This window comes from Cherax quadricarinatus, chromosome 27 (assembly GCF_038502225.1).
Source record: "Cherax quadricarinatus isolate ZL_2023a chromosome 27, ASM3850222v1, whole genome shotgun sequence".
NCBI lineage: Eukaryota > Metazoa > Arthropoda > Malacostraca > Decapoda > Parastacidae > Cherax > Cherax quadricarinatus.
The window spans coordinates 33,226,684-33,249,686 of record NC_091318.1 but is presented as its reverse complement, the minus strand read 5'-3'; the positions used below and the strand labels follow the sequence as shown (position 1 = coordinate 33,249,686).

The 23,003-nt window shown below is 40.5% G+C and overlaps 1 protein-coding gene across 2 annotated transcripts in view; it reads left to right on the top strand.

The window, feature by feature from the left end:
* LOC128691076 (irregular chiasm C-roughest protein) overlaps positions 1-23,003 on the top strand; it is a 203,809-nt gene that overhangs the window by 125,613 nt on the left and 55,193 nt on the right. For both annotated transcript variants that reach the window (XM_053779871.2, XM_053779870.2), the window contains exon 10: positions 10,582-10,689. In XM_053779871.2, coding sequence (XP_053635846.2) covers positions 10,582-10,689 — 108 coding nt within the window. The remainder of the gene's footprint in view (positions 1-10,581; positions 10,690-23,003) is intronic.

Genomic DNA, 23,003 nt, shown 5'->3' with positions numbered 1-23,003 from the left:
ATAAGTGGAAGATAGGTATTAATAAAGGGGATATTAACAAGGTCTTGAGGATATCTCTCCAAGAGAGAACCCGCAGTAATGGATTTAAATTAGATAAGTTTAGATTTAGAAAGGACATAGGAAAGTATTGGTTTGGAAATAGGGTAGTTGATGAGTGGAACAGTCTACCTAGTTGGGTTATTGAGGCTAGGACTTTGGGTAGTTTCAAATTTAGGTTGGATAAGTACATGAGTGGGAGGGGTTGGATTTGAGAGGGGCTTGCACATCGGAGCTTGTTTCTTGGGTGGCATTGAAAATTGGGTTGGTCAAATGTTTGTTAGTGGGATGAATTGTAAAGGACCTGCCTAGTATGGGCCAACAGGCTTGCTGCAGTGTTCCTCTTTTCTTATGTTCTTATGTTCTCTCGAACTAAGTATAGCTAGAACTGGACAAGATTCCAATGCTCTATTTATTCATGTAAGAGATTTTAACCATCCAATTGATTTTCAAAAAGTTGAGAAAGTAGTATCAAGCAAGTCCATGGTCGACAGGAATATAATTGAATCTTGTTTCATAAAAAGCAGTTTTGACAATAATATGAATATTTCCTTTGGTTTATATAAATTAGATCCATTTATAATTAATAGAATTTGGGTAGAATTTAATAATACACTGGACAAATAAATAGCTTGGGGGTGAGTTTTGCAAAGGACCTGTCCAAGTTGGCTCGCCGCGCGTCACGTGTTTAACCGTTGTGGGATCTGATAGTGAGGTGCTGGCCGACCCCTTATATAGCTTCCTTGGATGCTTCACTTTCATAGTTCCTTGATAATGTGAGTAGTCACGAAAGCGCTTGGAATTTCTCTATTCTTTCAGAGTGGTTGTTTTGCATATTTTGAAATCACCTGTTTACTGTGATCTTATTGCATATATATATATATATATATATATATATATATATGTATATATATATATATATATATATATATATATATATATATATATATATATATATATATGTATGTAATATACAGATGCAGGATGACCCATAAAAGAAGAAACACTTCTATCGTCATTCTGTACATCGCTGTAATGCCAGGAGTACGCCTACACTACAGTTTAAAACTGCAAGAACTCATGGACTCAAGTCCGGCTAACTGGTTTCCCTGAATTCCTTCATAAATGTTACTTTGTTCACACTTCAACAGCATGTTAACTCATAGAAACTATTCGTTTCCACTCCAATCTAACACACTCTGGCATGCTTGCTGAAAGTCCAAGCCCATCGCACAGAAAACCTTCTTTACCCCGTCCCTGCAACCTTTCTAAAGACGACCTTTTCCCCGCCTTCTTTACACTGCAAATTTATATGCCCTTCAAGTCATTCTATTTTTTTCCATTCTCTTTTAAAGTTGAAACGTCCTCAACTACCCTTCCTCTGCCCTTTGGATAATACTAGTAGAAACCTCACACTTACTTCTTATCTACAAGCTATGGATTCTCTGCATTATGTTAACACCACACATTGCCCTGAGACACGACATCTCCACTGCCTCCAGCCTTCTCCTTGTTGCAACATTCACCACCTATGCTTCACACCCATATAAGAGCCTTGGTACCACTACACTCATAAATTCTGGGTTGTAAATGATGTGATGCTTTATTGAAAATTGGTCTGGTTAAAATGATGATAATAGCGAAGCTGCGTGTAAAACAGAATATACACTGTTGATGATTTATCCATTGTAAAATACATGGTATTTGGAACCAACTGAAGTAACATGTAGAAATAGCTGAAAAAAGTATTATTTGGCAGTTACAGTTAAATAAATCTACATTAGACATACCATGGAACGGGTGGGGCTTAAACCCATGGCGAGTGAGTCGTAAAGCAACAGGCCAGTGCGTAAGCCACTGGGCCAGCTGTATTTGACCTCCATAGAGATGGACAAGTGAAGAACGAGGGGAGTGTATCTTGGTTCATTATTGTATTTGCAAGTGATTCATGGGAAACGTGTGAAAAGTTAAAAATACATTGGATCTCTATGAAGAGGTAAGGAATCTTATTTTGAGTGAATGTAAGTCTTAAGTAAGTAAACTCTTTATTTTTTATACAAATTAATTTTATAGGCATAGAAATGTTATCTTACCTTAGCTCATTTCAAAGCCTCGCCCTATGTAAGATACGCTACTACCCCACAAGATGCGACCCACACCAGTCAGCTAGCATCCAGGTGCCTACTTAGTACTAGGTGAACAGGGGCAGCAGGTTAAAGGAAACATGCCCAACGTGTCCAGCCGTACTGGGGATCGAACACCAGACAATCATCGTGTGAGCTGAGCGCACTAACAACCAAGCCACAGTTGATAACGGTTGATGGTGGTTCTATCATTAAAAATCATCAGAATTGGCGAAATGGATTATTGATGAACAAACTGATGGAGGTGTAGAATACCTGGCAAGTGATGGGAAGCATAAGTAATGACAGTCTCCTGTATCCGAAAAGCTGCAATGATATTTAAGGTGTATTTCAATAAAAGGTATGAGTTTCTTGTATACTTTAACATTGGTACAAAGTATATTGTTGAAGTATGAACGTTATATTTCACATGAGGATGAAGGTATGCGTTATTTGATAAGTCTTGGTGTATCCGCATTGTAATACCTGTGTGGGTAGGTTCGTAGGTGGAGGAATGTGGGTAAGAATCCAGAGGATTCTAATGAAACTGAATAAGCAAGGGGTTCCTTAAACATTTTACATTTAAAATATATTTTTTAATCTAGTAAGAAAAGCCCACATTTATTTGAGCATCTCAAAAGAGGATCAAATTTCAATTATGAGAACGGAGGTAGGAAATAGATATTTATTCTTGTGCACCTTGAACGAGATAGTGTGAAGTGCCTCGCATGAGCCAGTAGGCCTGCTGCAGTGTTCCTTCTTTCTTATGTTCTCACATGAGAAGAATAACAGAGTTGGGAATGTGAGTGGAATTATTATTATTATTATTAACACACTGGCCGATTCCCACCAAGGCAGGGTGGCCCGAAAAAGAAAAACTTTCACCAACATTCACTCCATCACTGTCTTGCCAGAAGGGTGCTTTACACTACAGTTTTTAAACTGCAACATTAACACCCCTCCTTCAGAGTGCAGGCACTCTACTTCCCATCTCCAGGACTCAAGTCCGGCCTGTCGGTTTCCCTGAATCCCTTCATAAATGTTACTTTGCTCACACTCCAACAGCACGTCAAGTATTAAAAACCATTTGTCTCCATTCACTCCTATCAAACACGCTCACGCATGCCTGCTGGAAGGCCAAGCCCCTTGCACACAAAACCTCCTTTACTCCCACCCTCCAACCTTTCCTAGGCCGACCTCTACCCCGCCTTCCTTCCACTACAGACTGATACACTCTTGAAGTCATTCTGTTTCGCTCCATTCTCTCTACATGTCCGAACCACCTCAACAACCCTTCCTCAGCCCTCTGGACAACAGTTTTGGCAATCCCGCACCTCCTCCTAACTTCCAAACTACGAATTCTCTGCATTATATTCACAACACACATTGCCCTGAGACATGACATCTCCACTGCCTCCAGCCTTCTCCTCGCTGCAACGTTCATCACCCATGCTTCACACCCATATAAGAGCGTTGGTAAAACTATACTCTCATACATTCCCCTCTTTGCCTCCAAGGACAAAGTTCTTTGTCTCCACAGACTCCTAAGTGCACCACTCACCCTTTTCCCCTCATCAATTCTATGATTCATCTCATCTTTCATAGACCCATCCACTGACACGTCCACTCCCAAATATCTGAATACATTCACTTCCTCCATACTCTCTCCCTCCAATCTGATATCCAATCTTTCATCACCTAATTTTTTTGCTATCCTCATAACCTTACTCTTTCCTGTATTCACTTTTAATTTTCTTCTTTTACATACCCTACCAAATTCATCCACCAACCTCTGCAACTTCTCTTCAGAATCTCCCAAGAGCACAGCGTCATCAGCAAAGAGCAACTGTGACAACTCCCACTTTATGTGTGATTCTTTATCTTTTAACTCCACACCTCTTGCCAACACCCGAGGATTCACTTCTCTTACAACCCCATCTATAAATATATTAAACAACCACGGTGACATTACACATCCTTGTCTAAGGCCTACTTTTACTGGGAAATAATCTCCCTCCTACATACTCTAACTTGAGCCTCACTATCCTCGTAAAAACTCTTCACTGCTTTCAGTAACCTACCTCCTATACCATACACCTGCAACATCTGCCACATTGCCCCCCTATCCACCGTCATACGCCTTTTCCAAATCCATAAATGCCACAAAGACCTCTTTAGCCTTATCTAAATACTGTTCACTTATATGTTTCACTGTAAACACCTGGTCCACACACCCCCTACCTTTCCTAAAGCCTCCTTGTTCATCTGCTATCCTATTCTCCGTCTTACTCTTAATTCTTTCAATAATAACTCTACCATACACTTTACCAGGTATACTCAACAGACTTATCCCCCTATAACTTTTGCACTCTCTTTTGCCCCCTTTGCCTTTATACAAAGGAACTATGCATGCTCCCTGCCAATCCCTAGGTACCTTACCCTCTTCCATACATTTATTAAATAATTGCACCAACCACTCCAAAACTATATCCCCACCTGCTTTTAACATTTCTATCTTTATCTCATCAATCCCGGCTGCCTTACCCCCTTTCATTTTACCTACTGCCTCACGATAATAAAGAATGAATAAAGGATTGCAGAAACTGTGATGTAGAACTATGATGGGATATATGTATTAGAGCACATCATCAATTTAATGAGTATGATATTCTCATCATCCAAAAAAGCTGCTGTACCCACACGTGGGGAGAACTTTCAAAATTGCTCGATATTTTTCAGTGATTAGGTGAGTTTTCTTTTAACGAAAATTCATAATGATACCATTTATTTATAAGTTTGTGTGTGTGTGCTAACCTAACTGCTCACCCAATTGTGGTTGCAGGGTTGAGTCATAGCTCCTGTCCCCGTCTCTTCACTGGTTGCCATTAGGTCCATTCTTTCCCTGCTCCATGAACTTTGCCATACCTCATCTTAAACCTATGTATTTATCCTGCCTCCACTACATCACTTTCTAGATTGTTCCACTTCCTGACAACTCTGTGACTGAAGAAATACTTCCTAACATCCCTGTGACTCGTCTGAGTCTTCAACTTCCAATTTTGACCCCTTCTTACTGTGTCCCATCTCTGGAACATCCTGTCTTTGTCCACCTTGTCAATTCCTCTCAGTATTTTGTAAGTCGTTATCATGTCCCCCCTATCTCTCCTGTCCTCCAGTGCCGTCAGCTCGATTTCCCTTAACCTCTCCTCTAAGGACATTCCCATTAGCTCTGGGACTAGTCTTGTTGCAAACCTTTCCACTCTAATTTCTTGACCTTCTTGACCAGGTGAGGTTTCCAGACTGGTTCTGCATACTCCAGTATGGGGCTGACATACACAGTGTACAGAATCATGAAAGATTCCTTACTGAGGTGTGGGAATGCTGTTCTTAGGTTTGTCGTGCGCTTATATGCTGCAGCAATTATTTGGTTGATGTGCGTCTCAGATGTGCTCGGTATTATACTCACCCCAAGATTCTTTTCCTTGAGTGAAGTTTGCAGTCTTTGGCCCCCTAGACTGTACGGTTTCTGCGGCCTTCTTTGCCCTTCCCGGATCTTCATGACTTTGCACCAGATGGGATTAAACTCCAGAAGCCAGTTGCTGGACCAGGCTTATAGCCTGTCCAGATCCCTTTGTAGTCTTACCTGATCCTCATCCGATTGAATTCTCCTCATTAGTTTCACATCGTCTGCAGTGACACTTCTGAGTCTATCCCTCCCGTCATGTCGTTCACATACACCAGAAACAGCATCGGTCCTGGGACTGACCCCTGAGGGATCCCCTTTTTCACAGGCGCTCACTCTTACACCTCGTCACGTACCATTGTTCGTTGTTGCCTACCTGTCAAATATTCTCTGATCCATTGCAGTGCCTTCCCTGTTATACCTACCTGATCCTCCAGCTTTTATACTAACTTCTTGTGGGGAACTGTGTCAAAAGCCTGCATGTTTGTGTGTTTGTGTGTTTGTGTTTGTGTGTTTGTGTGTGTGTGTGATTGTTACAAACTATGTTAGTATTATTATTCTGAATTAAAGAGAGTCTTTTAATTAATGTTAGACTGGTCGATAACACAGTTTAATGTCTGCTATAATTTGAAGCTGTGCTAGACTAGTACAAATATAACAGCTAAGAGTGAGAGGATTATGAGGCTGTGTTAATGAAATATCTATAGCATATTTATAGGTGTAATTTCTACTTGAGTAGGTATAGGTGACTGCGGTAGATTCTGTATTTCTTATTACTGAGAAATCCCAGAGGGATAGCAGACCTGGATAATCCAAAATCCCACCTTTGGAGACAGAAGACCCTACGTAAACATGTATCTATAAACTTTTTATTCATGGAACAAAAAAAATGGTTGCATCTTTAACACAAAGTGGAAACTGTCACAGTTGCTCTTTGCTGATGACACTGTGCTTTTGGGAGATTTTGAACAGAAGTTGCAGAGGCTGGTGGATGAATTTGGTAGAGTATGTAAAAGAAGGAAATTGAAAGTCAATATGGGAAAGAGTAAGGTGATGAGGATAACTAAACAATCAGGCAACGAAAGATTGGATATCAGGTTGGAGGGAGAGAGTATGGAGGAGGTGAATGTTTTCAGAAGTTTAGGAGTGGACGTGTCAACAGATGGGTCTGTGAAAGATGAGGTGAATCATAGAACTGACGAGGGAAAAAAAGGTGAGTGGTGCATTGAGGAGTCTATGGAGACAAAGAACTTTGTCCATGGAAGCAAAGAGGGGAATGTATGAGACTATAGTTGTACCAACGATCTTATATGGGTGTGAAGCATTGGTGGCGAATGTTGCAACAAGGAGAAGGCTGAGGAGGGGTTGTTGAGGTGGTTCAGACATGTAGAGAAGATGGAACAAAATAGAATGGCTTCGAGAGTGTATAAATCTGTAGTGGAGGGAAGGCGGGCTAGAGGTCGGCCTAGAAAAGGTTGGAGAGAAGGGGTAAAGGAGGTTTTGTGTGTGACGCGCTTGGACTTTCAGCAAGCATGCTTGAGCGTATTAGATAGGCGTGACTGGAGACAAATGTTTTTTTTTGGACTTGATGTGCTGTTGGAGTGTAAGCAAGGTAACATTTATGAAGGGAGTCAGGGAAACCAGCAGACTGGACTTGATTCCTGGAGATGGGAAGTACAGTGTCTGCACTCTGAAGGAGAGGTGATAACGTTTCAATTAGGATAAACCTAAGCATTCTCTAGTTATGTGAAAATCAATTCAAGAAAATCGACAATTTAAAAATGACTTAAAGTAAATGCCAAGATATCTTTTAATAACTCTCATCAATACTGACAGTTCGACTCTAATCTGAAAAAGGAATTCTCCAGTAATTTCTCTCAGTCCAACTATTCCAAGTTGATTTCAACAACTTCATAAAAAATCCCAATTTCCACCTAAAGTCTAAAGTTTTGGAGCGTCCTTCTTCGCATGAAATACATCACTGTTAACATTATGAAGCCGATAAAACGAGGCCTTCTAGAGTTACTGAATGAAAATCATTATCGCACTTTAATTAAATTAACAAACTGGGACATGTGTTTTCCAATAACAAGGGACAAATTGGGACATATGTATTCCAATAACAAAGGACAAATTGGGACATATGTACTCCAGTAACAAGGGACAAATTGGGACATGTGCATTCCAATATCAGGGGCCAAATTGGGACATATGTATTCCAGTAACAAGGGACAAATTGGGACATGTGCATTCCAATATCAGGGGCCAAATTGGGACATATGTATTCCAGTAACAAGGGACAAATTGAGACATGTGTATTACAATAACAAGGGACAAATTGGGACATGTGTATTCCAATAACAAGGTGAACAATGCTGTCTGGAAGACACACCAGTTGTAAAGTCTGAGGCGCCTTAGAACATGGCGCGAATTGTTACTGGATTTTATAACTGCCTGTTAATTATATATTCAACTTACAGCTGTGGATGCCGGTATGTTGTGTCAGCAGTGCTATTGTACCAGCAGTGCTGCTGTGCCAGCAGTGCTGCTGTGTCAGCAGTGTTGCTGTGTCAGCAGTGCTGTTGTGCCAGCAGTGGTGTTGTGCCGGCAGTGGTGCTGTGTCAGCAGTGTTGCTGTGTCAGTAGTGTTGTTGTGCCGGCAGTGGTGTTGTGCCAGCAGTGTTGCTGTGTCAGCAGTGCTGTTGTGCCAGCAGTGGTGTTGTGCCGGCAGTGGTGCTGTGTCAGCAGTGTTGCTGTGTCAGTAGTGTTGTTGTGCCGGCAGTGGTGTTGTGCCAGCAGTGTTGCTGTGTCAGCAGTGCTGTTGTGCCAGCAGTGGTGCTGTGCCAGCAGTGGTGCTGTGCCAGCAGTGCAGCTGTGCCAGCAGTGCTGCTGTTCCAGCAGTGCTGCTGAGTCAGCAGTGGTGCTGTGCCAGCAGTGCTGCTGTACCAACAGCGCTACTGAGCAAGAGGTGCTGCTGTGCAGCAGTGCTGCTGTGCCAGCAGTGCTGCTGTACCAACAGTGCTACTGTGCCAGCAGTGCTGCTGAGTCAGCAGTGCTGCTGTGCCAGCAGTGCTGCTGAGTCAGCAGTGCTGCTGTGCAGCAGTGCTACTGTACCAACAGTGCTACTGTGTCAACAGTGCTGCTGTGCCAACAGTGCTGCTGTGCCAACAGTGCTGTTGCTACCTTACTAAAATAATATAAATACAGTGAACATTTTTACGGTATTTTTTGAGAATTTAAAAAAAATATAAATACTCAACTACAAGGGAAAAGTTTTTGCATCGTATTTTGAAATCTAATAAAATTTTATATTGATTTACACAGTATTTTTAACATCTTGCTTTTATTCTTGTTATGACAGTTACCTGTTAAAAGTGTGTTACACTATGTAACACAGTGTTACAATATGTAACATAGTGTTACAATATGTAACATTGTGTAACACTATGTAACATAATGCTACACTGTGTAACATAGTGTTACACTATGTTACACTATGTAACATAGTGTTACACTATGTAACATAGTGTTACACTATGTAACATAGTGTTACACTATGTAACACAGTGTTACAATATGTAACATAGTGTTACACTATGTTACACTATGTAACATAGTGTTACACTATGTAACATAGTGTTACACTATGTAACATAATGCTACACTGTGTAACATAGTGTTACACTATGTTACACTATGTAACATAATCACATGCACAGTGGAACGTTTTTTTGTGCAAATTGGTTTATAACATATTTTCCATGTTAGTCTTTCTTGATTTGTAGCTCCTGGTCCTCTTAAGGGTGTTGATCTAAATCTCCCGGACCTTCTGTATGTCTTAAGCAATATCTGCGACGAGCTAAAACTCCTCGTCTCCGTCGATGGTGTTGAAGCCTACTACATGGTCTTAAAGAGTTTAGCTGACTCTCCTCTGCCTCTTGAAGGTCTGAGGGGTCGAGTACAGTGTCTCTCGCGCGCACTGAACTACAGGATGCTGCAGTAATGAGTCTTGGGCGTTATCCTCGCATCATACAGTGAAGGCAATACATTTGGTTCTCTGAAAGTAGGACATAATCTTGCATGATATCCAACGCTAGGAGTCACTGCTGGGGCACTGTTATCTCGAAAATAATAAATATTTTTTTCTTAAAAGATTGCAAAGCATTAAAAATTGGAATATAACTTCGAAAAGACGAATTAAAAATAATAAACTAACCCTTTTATGTGGCACTGAGTTCTGACAATATTTTTTATTTCTGTTGTGCAGCAAAAATTCGTGCCATCTACAGATCCTGTATGTGTTGGTGGGGTTAAATAATAGCTCCAGAGGTACAAGACGTACAGGGTGTTGAGCGTACATGATACCGAGGATATCTCTTTCAAATCGCTCAGCGTCTGAACAAATCCAGCATTAAATGTTTTCATGTTATATCAGAACTAAAAAAAATATGTAATATCCCATTTTTTATGCTCAGCAATTTCCAGATGGTATTATGTATCTCTAGATATCATAAGGATTATTAAATGTTACCTGGTGTTGTCGTGTGTTGTCAAGCAGCAGGTATATCTTAAGGGGCATGTCACTTCCCCTGTCTTCTAATATGTTATTTCTCCTCTATAAAGTATCCTGTTCATAATTACTATCGCCTTTGCTTAATCTGTTTCGTAAGGTGAAGTCCAGGATCTTTCCTTAATTCATGGTATAACTTAACAAATCTCTGAGGCTAATTGTGTTGAAGAGGTCAGCAACACGATTGTATTCAAAGATTTGTTAAGTTATACCATGAATTAAGGGAAGATCCCAGACTTCACCTTACGAAAGTAATCAGAGTAAATGCGATAGAAATTGTGGACAAGGTAGATTATAGTGGAAAAATAAACATATTAGAAGTCAGGGAAACTCACGCACCATGTAAGGCTAAGGCGTGTCTAAGAATTACAAGCTTATGTGTATTTACAGAGACGGTGCCGGTACTGCTACTGGTGGGTGGTGTGGTGGCACTGGTGGTCGTGGCTGTGGTTGTAGCATCCCTCGTACTCTGCAACAAGCGGCACTCCACAATTAAAGGTAAGAGAGAGAATGAGAACAGATAAAATACTACCTAGTGCTACTGGCTCTCAGGATACCTGGAGTATACTTGGAGAGGGTGTCGGGGGGTCAACGCCCCCTCAGCTCGGTCTGCTGTGACCAGGCCTCGCGAGATAGATAGCTAAATAGGAAGGTATCTCCTGCTATTGCGGCACCGCCGTACTGGGGACGTGAGGCCGCGGCTTCACTCGTCGCTACAGTTTATTGTACGAAAATCAGGCAATTTTTAGTTGCGTTCCCCTGATTGGCGTTTCTGATTGGCCCTTGGTGTGTCGAGATTAAATGTATTAATTACATTTATCATAAAAGTTAAAAATCAACGATATGCATACTTGAACCTGGTAGATCAAGGGGTAAATGCAATATAGCAATAATGCAAAATATAAACACAATAGGAAATGTGCGAAGAAATACAAAATTAATCAACAGTGTGTGGAAATGAAAAAAATATTATCCCAGTGGGTAGCAACAAGCAATCACTAATATACCAGACTAGATGAAGAGAAATAAAAAAAACGTCTCATAACAGACGGTCAGACTTCCCAGTAAACTCCAGTGGCTCAGTCAACACTGGTAGTAAACATACATAAGACAGGTAACACTGACCAGTAGCAGGAACATCCAGGCACACATTAACTGGGTTAAGTAATATCACCTGTGACAGGTAACACTCACAAGTAACAGGAACATAAAAGTACACATGAACTAGGTTAAGTAACATTACCTGTGACAGGTAACACTGACCAGTAACAGGAGCATCAAGGCACACATTAACTGGGTTAAGTAACATCACCTGCGACAGGTAACACTCACAAGTAACAGGAACATACAGGTACACATGAACTAGGTTAAGTAACATCACCTGTGACAGGTAACACTCACAAGTAACAGGAACATACAGGTACACGTGAACTTGGTTAAGTAACATCACCTGTGACAGGTAACACTCACAAGTAACAGGAACATAAAGGTACACATGAACTAGGTTAAGTAACATCACCTGTGACAGGTAACACTCACAAGTAACAGGAACATACAGGTACACATGAACTAGGTTAAGTAACATCACCTGTGACAGGTAACACTCACAAGTAACAGGAACATACAGGTACACATGAACTAGGTTAAGTATCATCACAGGCAACACGAGATAAAGCCTGGCAGAACAGAATGGAATAAAAAGGAACAAACAAAGGAATGTATAAGAAGAACAGCAATAAGATAGTAAATAAGAAATAAAACATAATGGAAAGTTGGTACTTGGTATAAGTAAAAAATATTAGGACAGAGAAAAAGTGAATAAATTAGATGAAAACAGTTAGAAAAATGGAATGATAAGAAGAAACAATGAAGGTAAAATGCATAACCAACTTTTATAAAGAATGTTAGAGAAAGAGACAGAAATCTGTGGTACAGACGTAAGAGTTAAGAAAACTTACAAGGAGCAGTAGAAATAAAAATAAGAATGGGAATTGGGAATGAATTGAGATGCAATTCCTGCCAACCTGTTTCACCTGCATATATTAATGTTACAGCCTACTTAACGAAGGTCTATAAGGAACCTAAACTGTGCTATGACATGTAAGAAAAAAAATAAATTCCTGAGTTGACAATACTATTTCGTACAACTTAAAGAGAGACCGAAAATTAAGATACTTGCAACAACTTCCAAAATACGAAAATCCCAGTGAGACAATGTTACTAAGACAGTAACACGACACAATAATTAAATTCACCACCAACCAGGAGACCTTAACATATTGTAACTATGGAGAAGAAATATATGAGCTCTTCCTCTCACTTAAAGTGGCAGTCCAAGAGTGACGTCCCAGGCCACTTGCTCACACTTACTCTGGCTAGTGAGGCAAGTCAAGAATGACCTCCCAGGCCTCCTGCTCACACTTACTCTGGCTAGTGAGGCAGGTTAAGAATGACGTCCCAGGCCTCCTGCTCACACTTACTCTGGCTAGTGAGGCTGGTCAAGAGTGACGTCCCAGGCCTCCTGCTCACACTTACTCTGGCTAGTGAGGCAGGTTAAGAATGACGTCCCTGGCCTCCTGCTCACACTTACACTGGCTAGTGAGGCAGGTTAAGAATGACGCCCCAGGCCTCCTGCTCACACTCACTATGGCTAGTGAGGCAGGTCAAGAATGACGTCCCAGGCCTCCTGCTCACACTTACTCTGGCTAGTGAGGCAGGTTAAGAATGACGTCCCAGGCTTCCTGCTGACACTTACTCTGGCTAGTGAGGCAGGTCAAGAATGACGTCCCAGGCTACTTGCTCACACTTACTGTGGCTAGTGAGGCAGGTCAAGAGTGACGTCCCAGGCCTCCTGCTCACACTTACTCTGGCTAGTGAGGCAGGTCAAGAATGACGTCCCAGTCCTCCTGCTCACACTTTAGATAGTGAGGTAAGACAAACTTCTCAAAATTACTTCTCAGATACTCATAAAGTAATCTGAATGAAAATAAATCTTTATTTCACTAACTAACTATATCAGTTTAACTCCTTGACTTTAATGAAGTGCTTTTGAGTCTTAGAATTGAAGCTTTCCTCCACTTCCTTGGATCAAACCTGGCCACCTGGTCAGATACAAAAGGCATCATAACGGGATTCCTTAACTACATGTACTTTACTGTAATATTCACTTACATCATGACTACACTAACAGCCACATTTAAAACAGGCGAAATTGCAGATCTTTAGAATGTGCAGAGAACCTTCAATGTTCGTATAAGTTCAGTCAGGCATCTAAATTACTGAGAACGTTAGAAGGCCCTTGATCTGTACTTCATGGAACTCAGACGAGAAATATACGTCATACTTTGCACCTACAAAACCCTAGAGAGACTGATCCCAAACCTGCACACAGAAATCACTCCCTACGAAAGCTAAAGACCCTCCAGACGGTGCAGAATACCCCCAGTGAAAACCAGGGTTGCGTTGAGTACGTTAAGAGGTAATACGAGACCCAAGATTGTTCAACAGCCTCCCATTATAACAACAGTCCCTCGACTGTCTTCAAGAGGGAACTGGAGAGATAGCTAAAGTCAATTCCCGATCAGGTGGGCTGTGGCTTGTACATTGGAGTGCATGCGGCAGGCAGAAACAGCCTGGTTGGTAAGGCCCTGATCCACCGGGAGGCCTGGTAATGGACAGGACCACGGGGGTGTCGACCCCCAAAACACCCTCCAGGTAGACTCCAGTATGTAAACGCTTCCCTTACTAGTTAAAATAACTGCTCACTTAACAAACAATTTCTTTACACACAAGTCTCATTACAACATATTCTTTACATCACAAAATGGCTCAACTATTGTAGCATCTATTGGAACATGGCACGTAGAAAAAGAATTCTCTTTAACAGAAGAATTACCCTATTTCTGCGTTAACTGGCAAACATTACACACGACCGTCTCAATGAAGCTAATCAATACATATTGACCTCCAAATTATACATTACCCCATTCCTTTCTCATGTCCTAAAATACTTCAGAGTTTCTGAACACTCTACCGAAGAACATAATGCATATTTGAATATTTAGGATAGGTTTGGTTAAGTTAAGTTAGGTAAAGTTAGGTTAGGTTAGGTTAGGTTAGGTTAGGCTAGGTTAGGTTAGGTTAGGTTAGGTTAAGTTAAGTTAGGTTAGGTTAGGTTAGGTTAGGTTAGGTTAAGTTAAGTTAAGTTAAGTTAGGTTAGGTTAGGTTAAGTTAGGTTAGGTTAGGTTAGGTTAGGTTAAGTTAAGTTAAGTTAGGTTAGGTTAGGTTAGGTTAGGTTAGGTTAGGTTAGGTTAGGTTAAGTTAAGTTAAGTTAGGTTAGGTTAGGTTAGGTTAGGTTAGGTTAGGTTAGGTTAAGTTAAGTTAGGTTAGGTTAGGTTAGGTTAGGTTAGGTTAGGTTAAGTTAAGTTAAGTTAGGTTAGGTTAGGTTAGGTTAGGTTAGGTTAGGTTAAGTTAAGTTAAGTTAAGTTAAGTTAGGTTTGTCAAGTGGGTTTTCGATAACGTGGATGGGTAAAAATACTCACGTAGGCTGGTAGTACGTATAATATATAACGGGAAGTATGGGAAGTGCCAACAGCCGACCTGCCTCTCTCTGCTCCCTATCTTCGACTGACTCTCAAGTGCGTACGGGTGAGGGGTGTTTGAAATATTGCTATGGTCAGCAGCAATATGAATAATCAGTCAGTGATTCATGCAGACGGTTGGTAGTGAGTCATCTACTGGTACACTAGTTACTGGTAACTGGTTACTAGGAACTGGTACTACTACTGAGAGCTCGGCGACGCTAACGTATGTCGTCCCAACATACAACTAATACAAACTAGAGACGGCAGGTGTACGGCTTGGGCTGATTCTATACAATGTCAAAGTACACAACAATTGAACATTATAACATACATAAGTAGAATATTGGAATGGAAGCTTACGTAATTGAAACTGTAATAAAACTGTAATGCATTAAAAGATATGATATAGCACAACTCATAGAATGAAACTCAACATTGGGATTACACAATAGAAGTGATAAAAAAAATTTGATCGATCGATCTGTATTCATGTGATCTACGGATTCTGAGGAAGGAATATATACAAAGAAAGAAGTGTTTAACAGAAAGGCAGATTCGGTGCACTCAAATCTAGACTGTTAACTCTCAGAATTCGGAGAGAAATTGAACACAAAAAAATTCTTGAATACTGATAAGTTGATACTGTAATTATTCATCTATACAGGTTATTTACATTTAACCCCAACTCTGCTAGGGTGAGATTGATATATGCAGAATGGGTGTCATCTCTGGGAGGATCAAACTCTGTTGCACTGGCTAACTCATGCTGTATTTGAGGCAAATCTGAATTGGTAGTTACAAATGATACTTGAGGATTTCTCAATACCTGTCGTGTACGTAGGGAATAACGACATTCAGGTTGATCGTCTGACTGAGTATCAGAGGAAGAGAGTACAGGATCAGGAGGATTGTCAGAGTCTGTCACATTAGTCTGGGTTGGAACATCATTATCATCACTTACTAACTTCATATGATCTAAATGCGATTCTTTATACTGACCAGGACTAATTTCTCTAACCTTATACTTATTACCAGTGATATGTTCAACTACTCGATAAGGACCAACAAACTTTTGATCAAGCTTAGGCATTGCAGACGTTTTGTTAAAGTTAGTCAGCATAACTCTCGAACCTACTTTGATTTTGGATGGCTTTGCTCGAGTGTTTGCGACTCTTGTAAATTCTGCTGTTGATTTATGAAGTGTTTCACGGATTCTTCTAAAAACACTTTGAGCTAAGCTGGTACGAGTTGCTATGAAATTATCAGGGTTGTAATTTGGTTTCGGATTAGAATATAGCAACTCATAAGGCAAACGTTTATCTACACCATACAATGCATAATGTGGAGTGTCACCTATAGAAACATTGTAAGCAGAATTTATAGCACACTGCACATCAGGTATAACTTCATCCCAAGTTTCACTGTTGGGATTGATAGTGGCTCTCAAGACATCAAGTACTTTCTTATTGGTACGTTCCACTAACCCATTGCTGGCAGGATGATGAGGAACAATGGTGGATTTAGAGATCTTGTACAAGGTACACAAATTTTCAAGAATCTCATTACAGAATTCACCTCCATTATCTGTTACTAGGGACTTAGGGGTGGTATGCCTGCAGATAATGCGTTCTTTAAACGCTTTAGCTACTGTCTCGGCAGTCTTATCTGCAATAGGAACTAACTCACAATATCAGGTGAAATGGTCTACCATAACACATAGATGTTTGTTGCCCTGGAGGGAACATTGGAAATTAGTTAACAGATCTAGCGCAACTCTTTCTCACGGTTCGCTAGTGGTTGGATACACTTGGATTGGATTAGGACCATTAGCATTACCTTTATGTTGCATGCAGACACTACATATCTTAACATACTCAGAAATATCAGTTGCCATACGAGGCCAAAAGTATTTCAATCTGGCTTGTTTTACTGAACGATCCATACCAGGGTGCGCAACACCTGGTACATCGTGAACTAGCTGTAAGGCTACATTCACTAGTGACTGTGGAATTACTAACTGGTAAACTCTTCTGCTAGGAGTACCCAACTCGGCTGTTCGATTCAGTAATTCTTGGTTCATGACAAAGTCACTGATGGGTGCTGGTGGCTTCACAGTCAGAATAAGGTCTTCCTGGAGCAGGAATCGAATCACACCAGACCACATGGGATCTGTTCGTTGAGCATTCTTTACATCCTCGGCACTAAATGGAGGGTCTGCAGTTACAATACTAACATGTCGTGATAAGGCATCTGCGACTACATTTGACTTGCCAGGTAAGTGTTCAAAGGTGGGATTGAACTCTTGGATAGTCAAGGTTCATCTGGCTAACCTTCCAGTAGGTTGTTTGTTCTGGAATAAAGGTATCAGGGAGCGTGGTCTGTCAAGACATGAACAGAGTACTGATAAATAATGTCTCGGAAGTGCTTTAAAGACCATACTATTGCTAAAGCTTCTTGCTCCGTTACTGTATAATTACGTTCAGCCTTCGTAAGGACTCGGCTAGCAAGTGCAACTGCGTTGTACTTGCCATCAGTCTTCTGAGCTAGTACGGCACCTATGCCAATAGAACTAGCATCACTTGTCAGATAGAAGGGCTTAGAAAAATCTGGAAATTTCAAAATTGGAGCAGATGTTAACTTTTCTTTTAAAGTTTGGAATGCTCTTTCTTGACGGAAGGTCCAAACAAAAGGAGCATCTTTCTTAAGCAACTCAGTTAAAGGAGCAGCTATGGAAGAAAAATTGGCAATGAAAGATCTATAAAAACCTGCTAAGCCCACAAAGGATCTTACGGCATCAGCAGTTTTGGGAGTTAGAAAATTTAGTACTGCAGTTACTTTATTTTGGTCAGTCGTAACCCCTCTAGGAGTGACTACATGACCAAGAAACTTAATTTCTGATCTGAAAAATTGACATTTAGACAGTTTGATCTTTAAATTGGCTTCTTCAAGCTTACCAAGTACTACATCAAGTCTTTTCAAGTGTGTATCCACGTCTTTAGACATGACGATTATGTCATCTAAGTACACCTTAAGTGCATTACCTATGAGACCTCTAAAGATATTAGTCATGAGCCTTGAGAACGTGATAGGGGAGGATCATAATCCGAACGCCATACGGAGGAAGTGATAATGACCTATAGGAGTGGAGAATGCAGTTAGCTCTTGGCTGTTCTCGTGAAGAGGGACTTGCCAAAACCCTTGTAACAAGTCCAGGGTTGAAAAGACTTTGTTATCTCCGATGTTACGTAAAAGATCACCCAGTACAGGGAGTGGGAAGCGATCTGGAATAGTTTTCGCATTTAACTTCCTAAAGTCAATCACTGGGCGCCAAGTACCATCCTTCTTAGGTACTAGGATCAAGGGCGCATTCCAAGGTGAATTGCTAGGTGCAATAACTCCATCATCAAGCATTTGATTGATCAATTCTTCTGCGACAGCAACTTGTGAATGAGGCATTCTGTACACAGGTATATAGATAGGTCTAGTACCAGATTCAAGTGGAATACGATGGGACAATAAGTTCGTTATATCCATCTTCTCACCTGGTAAGGCAATGCCTTTACGACGTTTGTTCAACAGAGTCAACAGACGCTTGACTTCATCTGTGAAGTCAGTGGGAGCTAAGTCTTTCTCCTCAACTGGTGGAACAGATTGATCCAGTGAAGTGGATGAGGTCTCCCCGGTAGAAATAGCACCGACCCACTGGTCAGGTGACAACTCATCCTCTACCTGAACAGGGTCAACAAGATTGGTATTTGCTCTGAGACGAACACTGTGACCAGAAGTGTTAGCTAGGAAGAAATGGATCTTACTATCTCTTACAACATGTAAGGATGGTTCAACAAATAGACCTTTTACTTTGCAGGAATCACTGTCAACTAGGACGTTATCACCATCTGGAACACTAGGAACAACAACAGACACTCTAGTGAGGGCACTAGCCGCGACAGAAACGTCTTTCTGCAGACGGCATGTGACATCAACTAGAGATGGCATTACTAGTTGCAAGTAATCGTTTTCCGACAAGGCATCCCCTGTGGAGAAACTACTACTTGAACTAGCAGACATTGCAGGGATAGGCTTAGCACTCAAGGTAGTCAGAGCGTCCTCGGACACTTGAGGTAACTGGACACTATCTTGCAAGCCTGAAGTTGCAGGAACACAGACAGGAGTGACAGGATCACCAGTGCCTGACCGCTTGGGTACGCTACTGGAAAATGCACTGGCCTGTAAGGACTTAATTCGAATGTCGTACTCTGCGGCAGTATGGCAGATCTCGGATCCAAGCTGGTAACCCCAAAATGGTACGATCAAGTCATCAATTTGGACATGCCATCGATAAGGGTCGAGCACAATGCGTAAATCTCGCATGGAAGCAAATCCCAGTAGAAGGTCACCAGGGAAAGTAATCTCGTCGACAACAAGGAAGGAAGCAGTGAAGTCTCTACCTTGGATAGAAAAAGTGAGGGAAGTCCGACCTCGGACACGCAGGTGAGAACCAGCTACTCCACTAAGGGAGGACACATGAGTCGGTTCTACGAGAAGGACATGTCGTAACTGCTTATCCCTAAACAAACTAGACCTGATAATATTGACTTGCGCACCAGAGTCCATGAACAAATGAACGGGCGCATTATGAACAGATGCTTGCACTATAGGGCCTATGGTTGCATTGGAAGTTATGTGCAAACAAAAAGGTGGATTGTCATCAGAAAAGATTTGTTCCACTTCATCCCCAAAATCATCTACGTCAGAGACGTGTGAAGCTACATCATCAGCAGGATTGTCATTCTCGAGACTGCTTAAGGCTTCAAAGGAATTGTGAACGGGGATGGTGTACTCATTATCACCTACTGTCACCATGGGACGGTTTGACTGGGGCGCTCGAATTCCCCCGAATTGGAAGAATGAGCCTGGTTCTGGTTAGTTTAAGAACCACGACGTCTGTTTCCTCTCCTGGTTCTGCGGTTGGAACGGCCACGGAAAGACCTAGAGTACTGAAGGTTGTAGAGAGCATTGCACTCAGATGTGTCATGTCCATGTATTCTATGATAAGTGCAGTAGGGAAGATCTGACTGGTACTCATCATCAGTACGACGCCTCTTAGGGTAACTATCAGGACAATTAATTGCAATATGGCCACGGAACCCACAGTTGTAACAAGTCCACTGACTATGGTTACTGAATGTACTATGAATACTACGAGGTTTATAATGACTCTGTACACTGGTCCTTGGTGATCGCTGAGATGGTTGACGACCACGATTTGTCGCTGTGGCGCAAACAAGAAGTGGTGCAAACAGAGGCATAGGTGTGAAATTACTTTTGATACATGGGAAAGTACCCTGGGGGCATAAGGAACGTACATGATTTAGGGCTGTAAGTGGTTCCATCGTCACAGTTGGAGGATTAGCCTCATAAGCACACACGGAAGCAGGCGGCATTAGTTCTTTGATTGCTCCAAAAGCTGCTATTTTAGCAAACGACGCTGTGGATGGTTTATCCTCGTCAGGGACAAAAGCTGAGGACTGGACAGCAATGATAAATGATGATAAAAGTTTGTCTAATCTAACAGCAAATATGAATAATCAGTCAGTGATTCACGCAGACGGTTGGTAGTGAGCCATCTACTGGTACACTGGTTACTGGTAACTGGTTACTAGGAACTGGCACTACTACTGAGAGGTTAGGTTAGGTTAGGTAAGGTGAAGTTAGGTTAGGTTAAGTTAAGTTAGGTTAGGTTACGTAAGGTTAAGTTAGGTTAGGTTAGGTTAGGTTAAGTTAAGTTAAGTTAGGTTAGGTTAAGTTAAGTTAGGTTAAGTTAGGTTAGGTTAGGTTAGATTAAGTTAGGTTAGGTTAGGTTAGGTTAAGTTAAGTTAAGTTAGGTTAGGTTAGGTTAGGTTAAGTTACGTTAGGTTAGGTTAGGTTAGGTAAGGTTAAGTTAGGTTAGGTTAGGTTAAGTTAAGTTAGGTTAGGTTAGGTTAAGTAAGGTTAGGTTAAGTTAGGTTAGGTTGAAATTACAGTACAAACATCTTAAAAAAAAAAACTAAATACTTCTAGTTTGAACATCAAACAAAATATATAACAAGAAAAACTCTCCCTCATATTTATTACACCGTCCTGGACGAATATTACAACAAACAGATAAGCTAATAAATTCCTGTGGTACAAGAATTATGCCTGAGTCTTACGCTGGCATGTCATAATAATTTGCATATAGGTTGGCAGACAGCACTACTTACACTCTGTGTAACTCTTCTTTCTTGTATGTTACCTAAATGACTCTTACTCCAGTATTTCACAATTATAATGGGTCGTGTAATAGGCCATCCTGTCTCAGTGTGCAACTAAAGTGTTGGAAAAGAGAGCGATTACCTATTTTCTGTGTGTAATTAGTAAAATAAAATAATTTATGATGGCGTGAGTGTGCGTGGACGTGATGAGTTTCTTAAGACGGACCCGAGTGTAAATTTTACAGAGTATTCCGAGGATGCTGAAAGTCCTTGCACTGTCCTAGCACTGACAGTCCTAGCACTGACAGTTCTAGCACTGACAGTTCTAGCACTGACAGTCCTAGCACTGACAGTCCTAGCACTGACAGTCCTAGCACTGACAGTCCTAGCACTGACAGTCCTAGCACTGACAGTCCTAGCACTGACAGTCCTAGCACTGACAGTCCTAGCACTGACAGTCCTAGCACTGACAGTGACAGTCTAGCACTGACAGTGACAGTTCTAGCTAGCACTGACAGTCCTAGCACTGACAGTCCTAGCACTGACAGTCCTAGCACTGACAGTCCTAGCACTGACAGTCCTAGCACTGACAGTCCTAGCACTGACAGTCCTAGCACTGACAGTCCTAGCACTGACAGTTCTAGCATGGACAGTCCTAGCACTGTCCTAGTACTGAAAGTTATAGCACTGAGTGTCCTTAAATTGAATCAAGACTTTTAATAAAGAGAACTTAAATGACTTAAATTTTCTTTAGAAAATTTGAGAGCTAAAAAAGAAGCGGAAATATTGAATGAAAAAAAAAACTGAAGAAATAAAAAATAATAATAAAAAGAAATAAAAATGTTTTAATTAATTAAAGATCTGCTGTATGGTTTAATATTGAGCCTGGTTATAAAAAATAAGTAATAATTGAACCTGGTTGTAGGAAATAAGTAACAATAATTGAACCTGGTTGTAAGAAATAAGTAACAATAATTGAGCCTGGTTGTAAGAAATAAGTAACAATAATTGAACCTGGTTGTAGGAAATAAGTAACAATAATTGAACCTGATTGTAGGAAATAAGTAACAATAATTGAACCTGATTGGAGGAAATCAGTAACAATAATTGAACCTGATTGTAGGAAATAAGTAACAATAATAGAACTTGGTTGTAGGAAATAAGTAACAATAATTGAACCTGATTGTAGGAAATAAGTAACAATAATTGAACCTGATTGTAGGAACTAAGTAACAATAATTGAACCTGGTTGTAGGAACTAAGTAACAATAATTGAACCTGATTGTAGGAAATAAGTAGCAATAATAGAACCTGGTTTTAGGAAATAGTAACAATAATTGAACCTGGTTGTAGGAAATAAGTAACAATAATTGAACCTGGTTGTAGGAAATAAGTAACAATAATTGAACCTGATTGTAGGAAATAAGTAGCAATAATAGAGCCTGGTTTTAGGAAATAGTAACAATAATTGAACCTGGTTGTAGGAAATAAGTAACAATAATTGAACCTGATTGGAGGAAATAAGTAACAATAATTGAACCTGATTGTAGGAAATAAGTAACAATAATAGAACTTGGTTGTAGGAAATAAGTAACAATAATTGAACTTGGTTGTAGGAAATAAGTAGCAATAATAGAACCTGGTTGTAGGAAATAAGTAGCAATCATAGAACCTGGTTGTAGGAAATAAGTAACAATAATTGAACCTGGTTGTAGGAAATAAGTAACAATAATTGAACCTGATTGTAGGAAATAAGTAACAATAATTGAACCTGGTTGTAGGAAATAAGTAACAATAATTGAACCTGATTGTAGGATATAAGTAACAATAATTGAACCTGATTGTAGGAAATAAGTAACAATAATTGAACCTGATTGTAGGAAATAAGTAACAATAATTGAACCTGGTTTTAGGAAATAGTAACAATAATAGAACTTGGTTTTAGGAAATAAGTAACAATAATTGAACCTGGTTTTAGGAAATAGTAACAATAATA